The sequence below is a fragment of the Fonsecaea monophora genome (genome assembly GCF_001642475.1).
Source record: "Fonsecaea monophora strain CBS 269.37 chromosome Unknown Scaff85, whole genome shotgun sequence".
NCBI lineage: Eukaryota > Fungi > Ascomycota > Eurotiomycetes > Chaetothyriales > Herpotrichiellaceae > Fonsecaea > Fonsecaea monophora.
Genome location: NW_019174016.1, coordinates 85,264 through 100,740, shown reverse-complemented (window position 1 = coordinate 100,740; position 15,477 = coordinate 85,264). Strand labels below are relative to the sequence as shown.

The 15,477-nt window shown below is 52.0% G+C and overlaps 7 protein-coding genes across 7 annotated transcripts; 5 read left to right on the top strand and 2 right to left on the bottom strand.

The window, feature by feature from the left end:
- Positions 1 to 266: 266 nt before the first annotated feature.
- AYO21_09103 (hypothetical protein) lies at positions 267 to 1,654 on the bottom strand (the record flags this gene model as incomplete). The annotated part of the gene is made up of 4 exons (XM_022659041.1): positions 267 to 474; positions 606 to 683; positions 803 to 1,257; positions 1,406 to 1,654. 4 exons carry the CDS (start codon positions 1,652 to 1,654, stop codon positions 267 to 269), a joined length of 990 nt encoding a protein of 329 aa, XP_022508671.1.
- Positions 1,655 to 2,577: 923 nt separating this feature from the next.
- AYO21_09102 (hypothetical protein) lies at positions 2,578 to 3,783 on the bottom strand (the record flags this gene model as incomplete). Its single annotated transcript, XM_022659040.1, has 1 exon — positions 2,578 to 3,783. The coding sequence occupies one exon, from the start codon at positions 3,781 to 3,783 to the stop codon at positions 2,578 to 2,580; it is 1,206 nt and encodes a 401-aa protein (XP_022508670.1).
- An 857-nt stretch (positions 3,784 to 4,640) lies between these two features.
- Positions 4,641 to 6,098, top strand: AYO21_09101 (hypothetical protein; the record flags this gene model as incomplete). Its single annotated transcript, XM_022659039.1, has 1 exon — positions 4,641 to 6,098. The coding sequence occupies one exon, from the start codon at positions 4,641 to 4,643 to the stop codon at positions 6,096 to 6,098; it is 1,458 nt and encodes a 485-aa protein (XP_022508669.1).
- A 485-nt stretch (positions 6,099 to 6,583) lies between these two features.
- Positions 6,584 to 8,532, top strand: AYO21_09100 (hypothetical protein; the record flags this gene model as incomplete). Its single annotated transcript, XM_022659038.1, has 6 exons — positions 6,584 to 6,687; positions 6,739 to 6,773; positions 6,828 to 6,897; positions 6,947 to 7,114; positions 7,165 to 7,502; positions 7,595 to 8,532. 6 exons carry the CDS (start codon positions 6,584 to 6,586, stop codon positions 8,530 to 8,532), a joined length of 1,653 nt encoding a protein of 550 aa, XP_022508668.1.
- Positions 8,533 to 8,966: 434 nt separating this feature from the next.
- On the top strand, positions 8,967 to 9,852 carry AYO21_09099 (hypothetical protein; the record flags this gene model as incomplete). Its single annotated transcript, XM_022659037.1, has 2 exons — positions 8,967 to 9,102; positions 9,158 to 9,852. 2 exons carry the CDS (start codon positions 8,967 to 8,969, stop codon positions 9,850 to 9,852), a joined length of 831 nt encoding a protein of 276 aa, XP_022508667.1.
- Positions 9,853 to 10,418: 566 nt separating this feature from the next.
- Positions 10,419 to 11,815, top strand: AYO21_09098 (hypothetical protein; the record flags this gene model as incomplete). The annotated part of the gene is made up of 4 exons (XM_022659036.1): positions 10,419 to 10,476; positions 10,542 to 10,598; positions 10,704 to 10,801; positions 10,904 to 11,815. 4 exons carry the CDS (start codon positions 10,419 to 10,421, stop codon positions 11,813 to 11,815), a joined length of 1,125 nt encoding a protein of 374 aa, XP_022508666.1.
- Positions 11,816 to 13,188: 1,373 nt separating this feature from the next.
- On the top strand, positions 13,189 to 15,224 carry AYO21_09097 (hypothetical protein; the record flags this gene model as incomplete). Its single annotated transcript, XM_022659035.1, has 8 exons — positions 13,189 to 13,267; positions 13,326 to 13,671; positions 13,721 to 13,759; positions 13,814 to 14,149; positions 14,212 to 14,380; positions 14,437 to 14,604; positions 14,702 to 14,944; positions 15,084 to 15,224. The coding sequence occupies 8 exons, from the start codon at positions 13,189 to 13,191 to the stop codon at positions 15,222 to 15,224; spliced, it is 1,521 nt and encodes a 506-aa protein (XP_022508665.1).
- Positions 15,225 to 15,477: the final 253 nt, after the last annotated feature.

The window sequence follows — 15,477 nt, the reverse complement described above, 5'->3', positions numbered from 1 at the left end:
TCTCGATTCATATTTCCCTCTTTGAAGCGAAGCGAAGCGAGGCGCTCGGAGAATTCTGCATGTGTTGTATTACCTTATTATTCTATTATAATGAATGCCAAATGCCAAATGGCGATCGGCGAGTGGGAAGAGCAGAACAGGACATGGGTTTTGAGGAAGGGTGGTCCTAATACTATATTAGATGGGATTCTTTGGATCTTTGGAAAAGAATGGCGATCGCTAGCTCTTTTGTGATATCTTTTTGTTGCTTAACCTCTCCTCCCGAACTACGCCTTCAAAACAGCCCGATACCGGACCTTCCCACTCTGTAACCTCGTCACAGCCTCGGCCACGCCGGCTTCGTCCATGGCGAACTGCTCGATTAGTGGCTTGACGTCGTGGTGGGCTGCAAAGGCGAGCATTTCGGCGTGCGTGGCGCGCGAGGCGACCAGGTTGGTCACCAGGTTGTAGCAGTTGAAGAAGTATGGGAGGAATCTTGGTCCATGGTCAGAATAAGAATGAAGGAGATGGAGAAGGAGGTTAAGATGGAGATGGCAGAGGCATGGGAAGGAGAGCGGCAGGATATTGAAGGATAGAAAGAATATAGATGGAGAAAGAAAACTCACGGAAACTCCAGACTCATGCCAATCGCGCCGAGGACAACGATCGAAGCTCCCCGAGCCACGACCTTTTCACTCATGAAACTATTCGTGGTTTCTCCAGGGTCAGCCAAGTACAGCCATAGCCATGAGTGGCCCATCAAGGACAAAGGATATCTTTCCTGACGGCAAGGTGTGATATCAGGAAAGGGGGAGGTACTCACGTAGACCAATCCGGCGCCTTGTGCGAAGTGATGAGCAACAAATCCACCGGCTCCTTTAACCCCTCCGCCTCGTGCCCGAGCACAACAAACTCTGACGCACCAAACCCGCGCGCCTCGTCCTCCTTGTCGGGACTCGTGCTGAAGACGGTCGTCACCGCGCCCAGCTTCGCCGCGAACTGGATTGCCAGGTGTCCCAGGCCCCCGATCCCGAGAACCCCGACCCGCATGCCCGGTCGATAGTACGTCTTGAGCGCCGAGTAGACGGTCGCGCCGGCGCACTGGAGCGGCGCCGCGATCTCCGAGGGCATCGATTCGGGAATCGCGTAGACGTACCCCTCGGTGGCGACGTAGTAGGTGGCGAAAGTGCCGTTGTTGAAACTGGCGAAGCCGAAGATGTCGCGCTGGTAGCACAGCGTTTCGTGGCCCGTGAGACAGTATTTGCATTGGCCGCAGCTCTAGATACACAGAGAGAGGAGGCTTTGATTAGGTCATCGTTCAAGTGGATGAAAGAGTCTTAAGGGCCCAGAGTAGGAAGAGAGGATCAAGGCAGGGGTTTCCTTGTGACAAGAACATTGCGCAAGACTGGATGGAAATGGGACATACACTTCTCAGATATCCTCCGCCCACTCGATCACCGATCTTGTGAGCCGTCACCGCATCGCCCACCTTCTCGACAATCCCGACCCCTTCGTGACCCAGAGCACAGCCCGGGTCGATGAAGAACAAGTCAGTACCACAGAGACCGCTGTGGGTGATCTTGACCAGCACCTCATTGGGTTTGAGCTCGGGAATTTCCGCTGGTGTCTTTTTCACCTTGCCTTCAACTCCTCGCATGACGAATGTCTGGGCCATGTTGATTGTTTGGTGGTGATGGCGTCTTGAGAGGATATAACTTGCTGGCTTTTCTGGAATGTACACTATCTCTCCCTGCCTGTGCTGACTGGTTTGCTTTGGCTAGGCTCTCCTTTTATATACATACCTCCACATGTTCAGCATACTGCCTGATCAATCTCTCTCCCTCCAACATCCCGCTGCATGACTGATTGTATGGCCTGAGCCATCTCCCTTCTCCTTCAGCCAAATGGTAGGCTGACAAAGCCCAACGACCCCATCCCGAAGACAAAGACAAATTCTTGACAACGAGCATGACAGCGTCCGTCGTCGTCCACAAAGTTAGCGCAGAGTTTGATGACATTCTCTCTCAATATTCACCCCGAAGCACAAGAATCGAAAGCCTCAGTCACAGTCAGGATAGAACTAGACCAGATGCAGTAGTGCCCAGACAATGCTAGAACGGGTTTGTAAGATATTGTCAACAGCCCAGCGCCCACCATGGGCGATGCAAACCTAGAGACTGGCTGAATCAGCGGGGTTTTTACGACAGGTTGATCTATCCATCTAGTGGGAAGCGAGAAGCAGGAAAGTTGTTTGGACGTATGTACAGAACCATATGACGAGGAAACGAAGCTGAGCAACGACCAGATCGGGTATGGAATGATCTACTGTGGACTGATTAGTCGAGGACAAAAAGAGATCAGTAAATAGAATAGCGTGGCGGAGTGGCGAACGCCGAGGATGGTTGGACGGCGAAGATGTCGTGTTTAGTAATGATTCCAACGAAGCATGTTCGCACGATGGCATACTCGTATACTCGCACTGGTTCAAGGTGTGGCGAATCCCATCTCGTTCGCTGCCAGTCAAGAGCCTAGCACATCGGAAGCAACCCTCGAGTTTGGTGAGAACTAGGAGCATGATTCATATGTGTGTGTGGCCATCTATTCTAGATCCTGGCTGTGGAATGCCCGTGCAACGGCGAGACTCACGACTGGATAGCTCATGATCCGATCATGAAGGCCGTGCTTCACAATCTGTTCTCGCACCACTCCAGCTTCGCCTCTCCACTCGACCTCCCATCCACCAGCTCCAAGCTCAGCTTTCCGCCTGGCCTTTTCCGCCTCCAATTCCTCAAAACTCAGGCTCGTTCCGGGCGGTCTGATTGCGTTGATAGCATGCCAAAACACAACCTCCGAGTGAGTCCACGGGACGTCATAGTCGTCTTGTGCGTGGATGATGGTAATGTCGTAGCTCGTCTTCCGCTCTGAAAGCTTCGTCGTCTCTAACAGACGGATAAATTCAGCGAGTTTATCCTTTGACGGCCATTTGGTAGCGATGAAACTGTTCAGCCAGGCCAGAGCTCGCGGCCAACGTGCGACAGGCGCAAGAAGAGGGATAGTGCCGGCAATGCTATACGTCTGGGTCAAAAGTTCGACGTTTGCAAATGGCGCTACGAGCACGATTCCCGCAAAAAGGGTTGGAGGTGATTGAAAGGCTAGATAGTGGGTGAGAGATATGCTAACTGCCGTGCCTAGCGACTGTCCGAAAACGACGATTCGCTCGGGCGGGATGCCAGCAGTTTTCATCGCGAAATCTGTCAATGTAAGTGCGTCGGTTAGAAGACCAGCTTCTGACGGCCACCCAGTGCTCGAGCCGAACCCGCGGTAGTCAATGGCGAGGATGTGGACATTGGGCGCAGCGGCAGAGAGAGCACGATAGCTCTGTGGTCGCCAGCCTGATCCCAGTGTTCCAGCTGCTCCATGTAGATATATGACCACCCTAGCAGTCGGATCATCTCTTAGTAGTTTGAATCCCAATCTCTCTTTGATATTGTGGCACAGCCCTGTCGGCTCTTCTCTCAGCGCCTTTTCATTTTTTCGATATGTCTCGAGAGGCAGGACGTGCCACGCATGTAGTGTTTCGCCGTCTGGCGTTCGAAGGAGGAAGGGGGTGACCTGGTTCCGGAGAAAACCCCAATGCTCGGGTACGTTGACATCTTGGAACCAGGTCAGCGTCACACGGTGCAGGTAGATAACATGATCCTGAAGCGAAGGGACGGTGAGGAGACTCAGGAAGGCGAGATAGATGCCGACGCTGGCTGTGACACCGATGAGGAGAGGTCGAAGGATCGCCGAGAAAAATGTCATCATCGCAGCTGCGCAACAACAACTCGGGAACTTGGGAGGGAAACTTCTTGGTGCTGCGCGATGGCGGCCATAAACTTCTCGCACTACAACAGACAGGGAGGAGTGACAAGATATGGAGTGTTCAGTCCACCATCACTCCCTGTAAGAGGTTTGTTTCGACCGCTGATAAGTACGCGCGAATCCCTCATCTCGTGTTTCGATTCGTCCTTCACCACTCCAGATACCACAGCCAGGCGCTTAGCAAAAAGGCCCCAACACCGCCGCAACTACGGTGCCTAGACCTATGTACAGAGTTATACGAATAGCATTCGGCTTCTGAAACATCAATCTCCACCATGGACCGGGGAGCGTCTCATGTCTAGACTTTCGCTGCAGGTTGTGGCCTGGGACTCGAATTCCTAACGAAGAATGGCACGTCCCGAACCGTCGCTAATCGTCAGGGTGTTGACGATGTGCTTGACTCGACATTGAAGATTCTGTGTAGAATCCACCACCCACGACTGTTATCGCGGGTGGACTGTCAGCATGAACTTGATGCAGCATGATACTTTTATGGACTAACTTGAATGTGTTCCTCAGGGGCTGGACTTCAATCCTGGTCGATGCTGCAGCTATGCACGTTCTAAAAAACGAACGGCCTGTCTCAGCTTTGGGTCAAAGATAGCGGCAGCAATCGACGCTGGACGGCGCTTCACCCAGTCTCCTCGTCTTTAAGATGGAACCGCAAGCACCAAGTCTTTTCCATTGTCTCCCCATCCACCACCCAACAGCTGTGAAGCAGCATCGTGCATTGGATCCTGGTACAAGTACTGAGTATCAGCATCGAGCGAATCTTCCCCGACTCTCCACAGCCACTCATGCGCAGCATTGTTCCCACCGCGAGATACCATGGGACTCAGAGGGCGAGAAAATGGCAGACTCAACTTCTCTTGGGCCTATCACTATTTCCCATTATATGCCAGAGTCAAGAAACCAAATCGAACGCGACAGGACCAGATCCTTCTACTTGTGCTCCAGACGCCAATTTGCAAAGCACATTCTCGTCATCGACGAGAATCAGACACTGGGTGAACCAGCCCGACTATCGGGGCACCTTTGATATTCTCTGGACATCGATTGTGACGATATTTATCAGCACGTATAGCATGTTGTGTCTCAATGTGCCTGCTCCCAAGGACAGCTTCTCCACTCGTTTCCGCCGCCGCCTGTTATGGATGGCCCTTGGTATTCTGGGCCCTGAGTTCCCTCTCACATATGCTGCGGGTCAATGGAGCCGAGCGAAACAATCCGTTGTGTCCTTCAAGGCGTACAATTACAAGGACTGGCACATGCGGCAGGCGTTCTTTGCCGATATGGGAGGCTTCGTATTTCATGCCCGCGATGGCGAACCTTTCCCAATCAACGCAACTCAGCTTCACTGGCTTGTTGTCAATAAATTTGTCGAATATCCCGCCATTACCCGCAAAGAAATTTGGGACAAGTCTAAGCAGGACACATTTACCAAAGTTGTTACCGCATTTCAAATTTCCTATCTGATCATCCAATGCATCGCTCGTGCTATTCAAGGTCTGGCGATCACAACCTTGGAGCTCAACGCACTTGCGATTGTTGTCTGCTCGCTTATGACATCTTGTTTCTGGCTTCACAAACCAGCAGATGTCCAGACGCCCATCCACATCCACTCATCCCACTCCCTTGCCGAGATCACGCTCAACCGCGACTGGAGCTTGACACCGCTGGATTTTATTGACGAAAACGGCCCTGGGTATTCCGTCAACGTGCAACCTTTTATGAAGATGCCAGTCATTCCTCCAGAGAGGCCGATCCAACGGATTCCCAACGACAGGTTTCCGACCAACCCATATGGTATACAAGAATACTTTCTATGCTTTGCTACGTTGCTTTTCACTGCCATTCACGTAGCTGGCTGGAGCTTTGAATTTCCAAGCCGCATAGAGCGCCTGCTCTGGCATATCTGCTCGCTTCTCCTCTTCGGTATTACTGCTGCATTCTGGATCTTTGAGACCGCAGCGTCCTGGACACGCCTGGGCCGTTGGAGGACGATATATCTATTCGTCTTCAACCGAAAAGCGTTGGCAGAACACAAGATTCATCTAGCTCGACGATCGGCTACAATGAAGAGAAAGTCTGAGCAATTGCCGGTGCCCTGGGAGTTTGCAACGATAACGCCATTGGCGATCATATATGGGGTCGCCCGATTCTATCTAATTGCAGAGGCGTTTGCAGAGTTGAGAAACGTGCCAGGGACAGCATACCTCAACGTACAATGGACGGATTTCATTCCACACATATGACGAAAAGGGGACAGCACAGGATGGTGTAGAAACAATCATTCAGTCACAGCCTTTGGTTTCGTTGATCATGGAGGATGGTAGTGCCTCTGGTAGAGTAATACAGCAAGGCATGAAGTGTTTTTTGCAGCAAGTCGCTAGCATCGCACTGGAGTTCGCTTTTTAGGCCGGTCTTCTACTCACCGTGGCGGCGATAATGCTCTTTCGCTTAGTTGTACTGGAACATTCAACGTCTCACGTCATTGAAATCGGGTTCTGTGTTGGACGAATCTAATTTACATGGTAGACGGAGTGCTGTCTGGAGTGGTGGAGTGTAAGGCTCTGTCATTTGATTTGTCTCAAACCCACGTCATTTGACATTTGATTTTGGAGCCACGCTACTCGCATTGGCGATTTACCCGTACCACTTCAATTGCGACCCCCATATACCCACCGATGTTCAGAAGCACGAGCATCTCTGTTGTCGTTATGCAAGAGCGCCTTCATGAATGGCGGACCATGCCTCGAACTCCTTGAGGATTGACACGTCGAATGAACCTCCGACTCCTCCCATCTTGGCCCTCTTCTTGGTCAACTTTGACCATCGCAAAGGGTATGGCTATGCGCCCTCTCTAGTCTTTGGCGCATGCTAACACTCCTGCAGATACACCCTAGGATGGCATAGATCTGTTGACGACGGTAAACATCCCCGTTCAATTCAATTCTAGCGCCCACACTGACCAGCCACTACAGTCCCCGTCGAGGGTGTTGTCGAGTTCAAGTCCCTACCGTCCGGTCTGCACAACGTCGAACAGGATCTGGTGTGAGTGATATACTCAAGAGCTGGTCAAAATTACTGAATGGTTGGGAAGATACTTTATCCACGATGATTATGCTGGACTTAGCGCCTTCATCAACAAGGCAGATGAGCAGGCAGACCGTGCTGCCCGGATGTTGGCGGTTGGTGCACTGGTACCATTAGAACACGGTCGCATGGGCCGGATCTGGCGCCATGCAGAGTCTCTGGTGGAGCTCTCAAGGTAGGATATTGCGGTACAATGCTCTTGGCTGCATCTGTTGACAAGGGTAGTGCACAAATCGACAACCCGGGGAGTGTTACTGCTCTCGAAGAGTATTGGGAGAAATACAAGCTGCGGCCTGAGGAAGCAGCGCCGCAAACGCCTCTTGAGTCTGGAGAAGAGGACCCAACCCGCAGGCCCAATGGGTACCAGAAGTCAAGGACAATGTCCGCGGCGACAACCTTTATCCAGCCACATCATGCGTTGACGCCTCATCATCCTGCGTTGACACTGGTGGATTCTATCAAGCTGTTTGGACCCCTGATATTTCCACTTTATCGAGCAGCCCTACTTCGCAGACGCATCTTGATTGTCACAGATGCCCCTGTTGAGTTCTGTTGCAATCTTGGTGAGCATGAAATTACCCTGCCAAGTTGTCAGACACTGACTGCATGGAAGTATATAACCTGTCTATTCTTTCGTCTGTCTCAAAATCGCTAGTGCCGCATGAAGCCGATCCCCCTACTGCTCGCTTGCGTGCGCTGTTCACTGTTGGTGTAATGGATATTCCCCAGCTCGAGCAGGCTCGAGCCGCCGGAAGCAACCACGGTTTTATCGCTTGCACGACGGATGATGTGCTCACCTCAAAACCCGACCTCTATGATGTCCTTGTACTCATGCCTAAAGCGGGCTTACAGGCTGCCTCAGGAAAAGTGTTTCCGCGAATTATTGTTTCAAGCCCAGAATTGACCAAGGCTTTCCCCAAAGTTTCCATCAAAGCTACCCAACGAGACTTTCGTCGGTTTGCAAACCTCATGCGTGGTCTCCGGAGGCTAGAACCCAGTGAGACGGCTGTTACTGATGATGAAGCCTCATCTGTTTCTTCACTTTCATCCTCAAACTCGACCAACAAGTTAGTGGTGGAACCTCCATCTTGGTCTCGAATGGCATACACCTCTTTCGTTTGGTGGGCTTCTGCTGGAGACCGCCGTGAAGGGTTTGCCGAGGGAGAAGAACATGAGATCGAACGAGACTCGACGCTGCTATATGGTGAAGACGAGGAGGAGCAGAGCCGTGAAGTTGCGGTGGTTGCATACTTCCACCGCCTGACCGCGACCATCTTTCAAACTGTCACAGCTGCCATTTCAAGGGTAGACGGCAGTGCGGAGGCTGAGGGCAGGTACCACGACAATGATGATGATGACACCGATGCAAACTCCAATGGTCAGATGGGCCAGCAAGATAGCCAGCCTTTGTTGGCCGAACACGCCGCGGAGGCCAATATCGAGATCAATCACGAAGACATGCTGGACTTGGGGTTGGACAGCTGGAGCGCGTCAGACAAACGATTTGTGGAAGCATTATCAATGCTCTGGTGGGAAAGACAAGCAACGGTGCGACCAGTGTCCATTGACTGTTGTGGACTTCGCCTACTCTGAACAGACGCACAGCACCATAGACTCGCACAAATGCTGTAGGGCTATCCTTCAGCCTCGTCGCACTTGCCGAAGTCTCGGTCGTCACGATGACGTCGATCAGTTGACCTGATACTCAATGCAACACGCCATATCTCATGAGCTGAGTGCTGCGGCCGAGGGATACACCAAGCACGAATTTGCTCATTCTCGACTCCATCTTCTCGATCTCATGTCGACCAATTGTACCATATGGATTTGCCATGGTCATCAAACCGCGGATACAGTTTCCGCTATGATTTCGTCACCCATGCACAAAGGTCCACTAGATGACAAGCTTTGGCAGATCCGGAGACAGCTATATAGCTTGCTGCAGGCAGTTTCGACCACGTTCACCTGGCCTCTTGGCTCGCTGCCTTTGACGGTCAATCTCTTCACCAGGTTACAACTCTATCGAAATGAAATTGAACGTCACAAATGTCCTCTTCTATGCGTCCTTGGGTGCTGTTACGGCTCAAATCCCTGCTCGCAATCCAGTGAGCGTGGGTCCGCCACTTGAGTTGATGCGCCTCTATTTTGACGAATGGCCGACAGGTACGAGACCTGCCTCTTTTCGACTGAGGTAACTTCAACCGACATCTGCCTCTAGGGGTAGCTGTCTCTGCCTCTGGACGCATGTTTTCCTGCTATCCTTTGGGGCTTGACTACAATACGAGATACCAGGTCGCCGAGCTTGGATCGAACAACACCGAAATCCCTTTTCCCAGTGCACAGGTAAATTCTCCCTCAGGAGGAGCAGTCAACTATTCAACCAATCCGCCCACCACAACAGGTCTTTCGGACTATCTGATGTCTGTCCAAAGTGTGGTTGTCGACCCCAAAGATCGTTTGTGGATATTGGACACTGGCCGAGCCCTCCTCAGCAACGGCACACTAACCACCTCTAACCTTGGTGGTCCTAAACTGGTGGGCGTTGGCTTGACAAAAACTACCGTTTTCCAGAGCATTCTTTTCCCGCCGACGGTGGCTTATCCCGACTCCTACCTTTACGACGTTCGATTTGACTTGCGTTCTTCTCTTACGACCTCGGGCCAAGGTATCGCCTACATTACGGATTCTTCTAGCAAAGTGCGGAATGGAATCATCGTGGTGGATCTAGGGACTGGCGAATCATGGCGTTATCTGGAAAACATTCCGCAGGTCCGTCCTGAGCCAGGCTTCTACGCCAGTGTTTGGGGCGACTCTGTATATATGAATGCAGGTAGCGGGATGCCTATTTCCGGGGTTGTATTTGGTGCAGACGGAATCACTCTTTCCAACTACGAGGATGTCTTGTATTTTTGAGTGGTTGCGGAGCGTCATTTGTATAGTGTGCCTACTTTTAACCATCAAAATGGGACAGTCCAGACCTATGTGAGAGATCCGCGGATCGGCTGGACGGACACCTTTTCTGTGGCCGGGAACTATTTGTACTTTACGGAGAATCGGCTTTGGAGAGGGGAATCGTGCCAAGGTGGCATCGACATGCGGGTCAAGCCTTATGCTTTGTACCGAGTGCCTCTGTTGAATAATGCAACCAAGATACAACTTGTATAGGAGCACGAGGCTGAACAAGGCTGAGCCAGCCTCGTCAAATCAAATGACGAGTTCTGACCGAACCGAGGCTCAAGTACCAACAACCACCCATTCATCCGACTTTTGACTTCAGCTCTTCCTGCTACGATTCGCGGACGCGTACCTTGTACATGTACGCAAAGAGGTGTTTACTCATGTCAGGTACCAGCACGCCCTTTGATGATTAACCGGAATCGTTGCAGAATAGAAGAGTCGAGTTTGAACTTTCTCATCCTTTTGCCATCTTTCTGGTCACCAATTTCCTAGTTGACTAGAACTGTCTGAGAGCTACAATCATGGGAACCGGAGATGGCTCAACACCCCAGGCCCCTGTGGTCCTCTTCGGCTATGACTGTGAGATACAGCCCGTTCCTACCTCTAGAGTAAAGAAATGTCAAGCTAACGTACTGTCAATCCAGCGTCGCCGTTCACCACAAAGGTGAAGCTGGCCCTCAAGTTGAAACAGATACCATACAGTATGTTGAATATACCAGAGCCGTAACCCACAGAGAAGGCTTTACCTGCCGAGATTGTTCCGTAATCTTTGTCCTGGGCTGACGCTATGGTGTTTGCTTGGACAGCTTTCGTTGTTGTGCCCTCGATGATGCCACGGCCAATCTTGAAGGATAATTTCAATGTGACCTACAGGAAGATCCCGGTTCTGGCCATTGGGCGCGAGGTAAGCAAGTCTGCCTCTTGGCTCAGTCCGACCTCTTCGGCACTATACTCCTGTGTTGCCACAATTCCACGTTCAAGCTGAATGCAAACCTTGATGTGACAGATCTATATCGACACCTCCTTGATCCTCGAAGTTCTCGAGAGTCAGTTCCCCCCCGCAAACGGCTACGGCACCCTTTACCCATCTTCTGCAGCCTCCTTTCGCCCACTGCTCCGCGGCTTTGCCTCATACTGGACCGACCGCCCCTTTTTCCGCGTAACCACGGGGCTTATCCCAGCGAGTGTATGGCGTACGCACTTTGGAACCGACCGCTCGAATCTGATCGGGCACAAACTCGACGCGGAGAAACTGGCGAGGAAAGTTCCCGAAAATCTCAGCGGCTTAGATCTGCAGTTGAGCTTGTTGGAACCGCTGCTCTCGGGCGATCAGACCAAGTCGTGGCTCTTCGGAACCGACCTGCCAAGTGTCGCGGACCTGGCACTGTGGTACCAGCTCGACTGGGGCGAGAAGATCAGCCGTGGAGAAGGGATCGATAACCTGACAGGTGGAGGGACGAGTGATGGGGACGGGGAGGGCATGGGAGCCGTGTTCAACAAAGACCGGTATCCCGGGTTATTTTCTTGGTTCGAGCGCTTCAAAACATACGTTAAAGGGCTGCCGAGTGTGGAATCAAAGCTCGAGAAGGAGAACACACAGGGTGTGGAACAAATGCTGCAGCAACTGAAACAGACGCCGCTGTTGGACCCAGTCCCTCTATTGGCGACCCCAGCTCCTCCGCATCGCGACCTTGACGGACGCAATGGTCTCGCAGTCGGTGCGGAAGTGACGATTGCTCCTGACGATACTGGAAGGGATAGTCCGACCATTGGGACAATAGTGGCCCTCACGCCGGAAGAAGTGGTCATCACGCCTCAAAAGACAAGCGAGGGTACTGGTCCAGCTGTGGGGGAGGTGAGAATCCACTTTCCCCGTGTTGGATTCGTGATCAGGCCTCACGGGCAGTCGAAGCTGTGAGCGAACAGGGTTTATCGGTTTATAAACAGCCTCATCGAGAATGGCGTGCCAAGCCAGCGTATATGAGAGCTACCTAGTAATTTTCCTCTCATCTCACCTCCCATCATTCGTCAACGAGATCCCTTACGTGACTTCAGGAATTCTTGCTCTGCTCGACATTCCTGTTATGCTCGTGGTGATGCTCGTTAGAAATGACACCCCAGAGAAAACATGCCAAGTTCCCCATAGAGCTAGAACGAGAGACACTGTGAGCAAACCCCGCAACAACCCCACGGGATTGACGATTCGCCACCGAGAAATAGGTATGAGTGATACAATGGGGCAGCGAAGAAGCCGGGGAACATCCCACGGGGAAAAGGCTCAATGTGAAAGTTTTACAAGCAATGGACCACCAACGAGTCGTCATGTTATGCCTGTTCCGGGAGCAGATGAAACACCTGTTGGTCCAGAAAATTATGAGACTCGTTTCTATGACTCGGTCCATGTCATCAAATCCTGACTTATAAGATATATAACGGGACTTGAAAAGCTACAGGTGTGGAGAACACACCGCCGCCTTCACACCAGGGGGCCAATCATTTGGCTGTCAAACAAATGCGCTTCCCCCGAACTAGACGAGGTAAGAGTGCAAGGGCGCCAAGGGCGCTACCCGGCTTGCCAGAGGGTATCTAGTGCAAGAAATGCAGTTGCAGATCCTGGTACCTGAGGAGCATCCCGGGGTCTAGGAACGTGGACTCTTTTGGGTGTTTTCTGCTGATACAGTGCAGGTTGCGCCAGCAGGTGCACAGAGAACTAACGAGAATCATCAAAACCGACACGCCTGCAAGAACGTTGTGCAATTTCTGCTGCCCTGGCCCGTCCCCTTGAACACTAAGAGCTATGCGGTTACCAGACGCCACACGGCAGCATAATCTTGGGCTATTCTAGAGCTCTCCCGCTACTCCAGATCCCACATTCGGCCGACTCTCACCAGATCCGCTCTGCTGGTCCTAGAATTACAGGCGGAGAAGCCCACAAACTCCCCACGTGTGACTGGACAATGCTTCCGAGGATGTCCTGATCGAGGCAAGACTGAGATACTCTGTGGGGACTCCACAAACCCTGGCTTTTGCCCGCCAACAAGCCCAGGTCTTGTTTGCTAACCTTTCCTGATCCCTGGTGAAGCCTTCGTAGTCAGGAAAATCCTACTCAGGATTGACTGTCGCATGGCAGACAATAGCGATCGGCACTGAGCCCGATGATTACCCTGGCTCGTATTTTCTATATACATAAATCACGCCCCATCCTTGGGCTTCTCCAGAGCTCAACTACCGTAAGCTCTCTTCCCTTGTCCAATCTGATTGAGAAGTCGGCCCTTGAGTGCTGTTGCAAACATGGCCAGCATGAATCGATACAATTGGCTTTGCGTGCTGTACGTGACCTTCGGGGCCGTATTTTATGGCTATGATTCTGGTGAGTCACTGCATATCTCAACGCTGTAGAGACGGCGGCAAATTGACACCTGACATAGCCTGCACGACATCGGTCCTTGGTTATACCTCCTTCCTCGAATATTTCAACTTGAATTCTACCACCATTGGCGCCATGGGATCGGCATACTACGCTGGCGCCGTTGTCGGCATGGCTTCGAATTGGTATCTACCCAACAAATACGGCCGCATTCGGACCATCCAGATCGGCTGTCTGGCCTCTATACTCGCTGCGGCCTTGCAGACAGGTGCCCACAACTATGGCACCTTCGTGGCTGGACGAGTCATTGGCGGAATGGCCTCGGGCTTGATCTTCGTCGTCTGCCCTGCCTACAGTTCCGAAATTGCACCTCCTCTGATGCGAGGCCGGATTGGCGGGCTTTATGCGTGAGGAATCTGTCAATCTTGCTAGGTTATGGAGCTGACAATTTCGCAGAGTCAGTGTCAACGGAGCTTATTGTTTTACGGAATGGGTGTAAGTCTATCTCTTCTGCCACCTGGGAAGAATGAATGCTGAGTTTCCCATCAGTGGCCTAGGATTCTACTTTATCAAGGGCGACGTCTCTTGGCGCCTCCTACTGGGCTGCCAGCTGATCCCCGGCACCCTCATGTTCGCCTGCTCCTTCTTGATGCCCGAGTCTCCCCGTTTCCTCGTCTACGTGGGCCGCCACGACGAGGCCTTGACGGTTCTCAAGAAGATGCACGGCACCACGCACGACGACACCTTTTACATGCGCGAGTTCCACCAGATCAAGGCCCAGATCGAGCTTGACAGGGAAGAGCGACTGGGACTCAAGGCGATCTGGCAAAAGCCCTCGTACCGCAAGCGATTCTTGTTGGTGTTCTGGTACGCCATTGCGTGCATGTAAGTTTATGACCCCGATCCGGATGGAGACATGGCGGTACTGATACATTGTCCCGCTACAGGCTTTCCGGTGTCATCGTCATCCAAAACTACCAGGTTATTCTTTACACGAATGTTGGATTCAGCAACGTCATGTCGCTCATCCTGACCGGTGTATGGGGCACCGTTGGCACCCTCTCTGCGATATACGCCGCTTTCTGCTTTGACTGGATGGGACGACGACCAACCATGGTCAGTTTTCCTTGCTTGGGGAATTGAAACTTGTCAGCCACTAATCCAAAGGACAGATCACATCGTACATTCTCATCATCGCCGGCACCCTCACGACTTGCATCACCTGGGCCATCTACGAAAACGGCGGAAGCACCAACCGCGGTCTCGCCAAGGGCATCATTGTGGCCATGTTTTTCGTCGGGCTCGGATACGCTGGGCCTGCCAACGCCTTTTTGGCAACTGTTCGTACCCCCCCAAGCCTTGTTATTTCTTGATTCCACCCAAGAATGCATTAGTTTTTAGGACCTGTACTGACAATGTCTGGGGATGAAATTGCAGTATCCCGCCGAAATCATGCCTACGTCTGTGCGCCCCGTGGGCGTGGCCGTCAGCTACATGACGCAGCACGTCCTGATCATCATCCTGGTGCAATTCACCCCGGAGGCCATCGAGACCATCTCGTGGAAGTTTTTCCTCATCTTTGTGTGTTCGAGCTTCATCTTCTCGATTGTTTTTGTCCTGTTCTACCCGGAGACTAGGCACAAGACGCTGGAAGAGATTGAGGCCATTTTTGGCGACAAGGTAAGCATAGGATCTCCTCATGCGCTACTATACTATTCTTTCCCCTCAATCTTGTCTTTTGTGTTTCTTTTGCGAAAAGGTCGGATCCAGTTGAATGTACAGACAACCCATGCTAACGCACTTTTTCTCTAAAATCTAGGTTGCCGAGACGCTCGACGAAGCCGGTGAACACCTCAAGATCGAACAAGTCGTCGACGAAAAGGCCCAGGCGCGGGGAAACGTCGGGGCCGTCGCTGTCCACGAAGAGGGGATTGGCAAGGTCAACAACGACACTGTCTAGCCTGTCTAGCCTGCTAGCCTGGTACAAAGGACAAGCACGAGTACAAGCAGCGTGCGAGGTTGTTGGGGTGCGATGGACTAGAAGCAAGTTGGTGGTTGAAACTGGCAGAGCTATGAGCATGATCCATGTGTGCTCCTCACCTCTTGTCTTCTATCCTGCCACCGCCCATCACCAAAGGTAACACATGTCACGCACGCACGTACAGAAAGAAGTGGTATTAGTCGTGCCACCTGGATCTAGGTCTAGGTCTAGA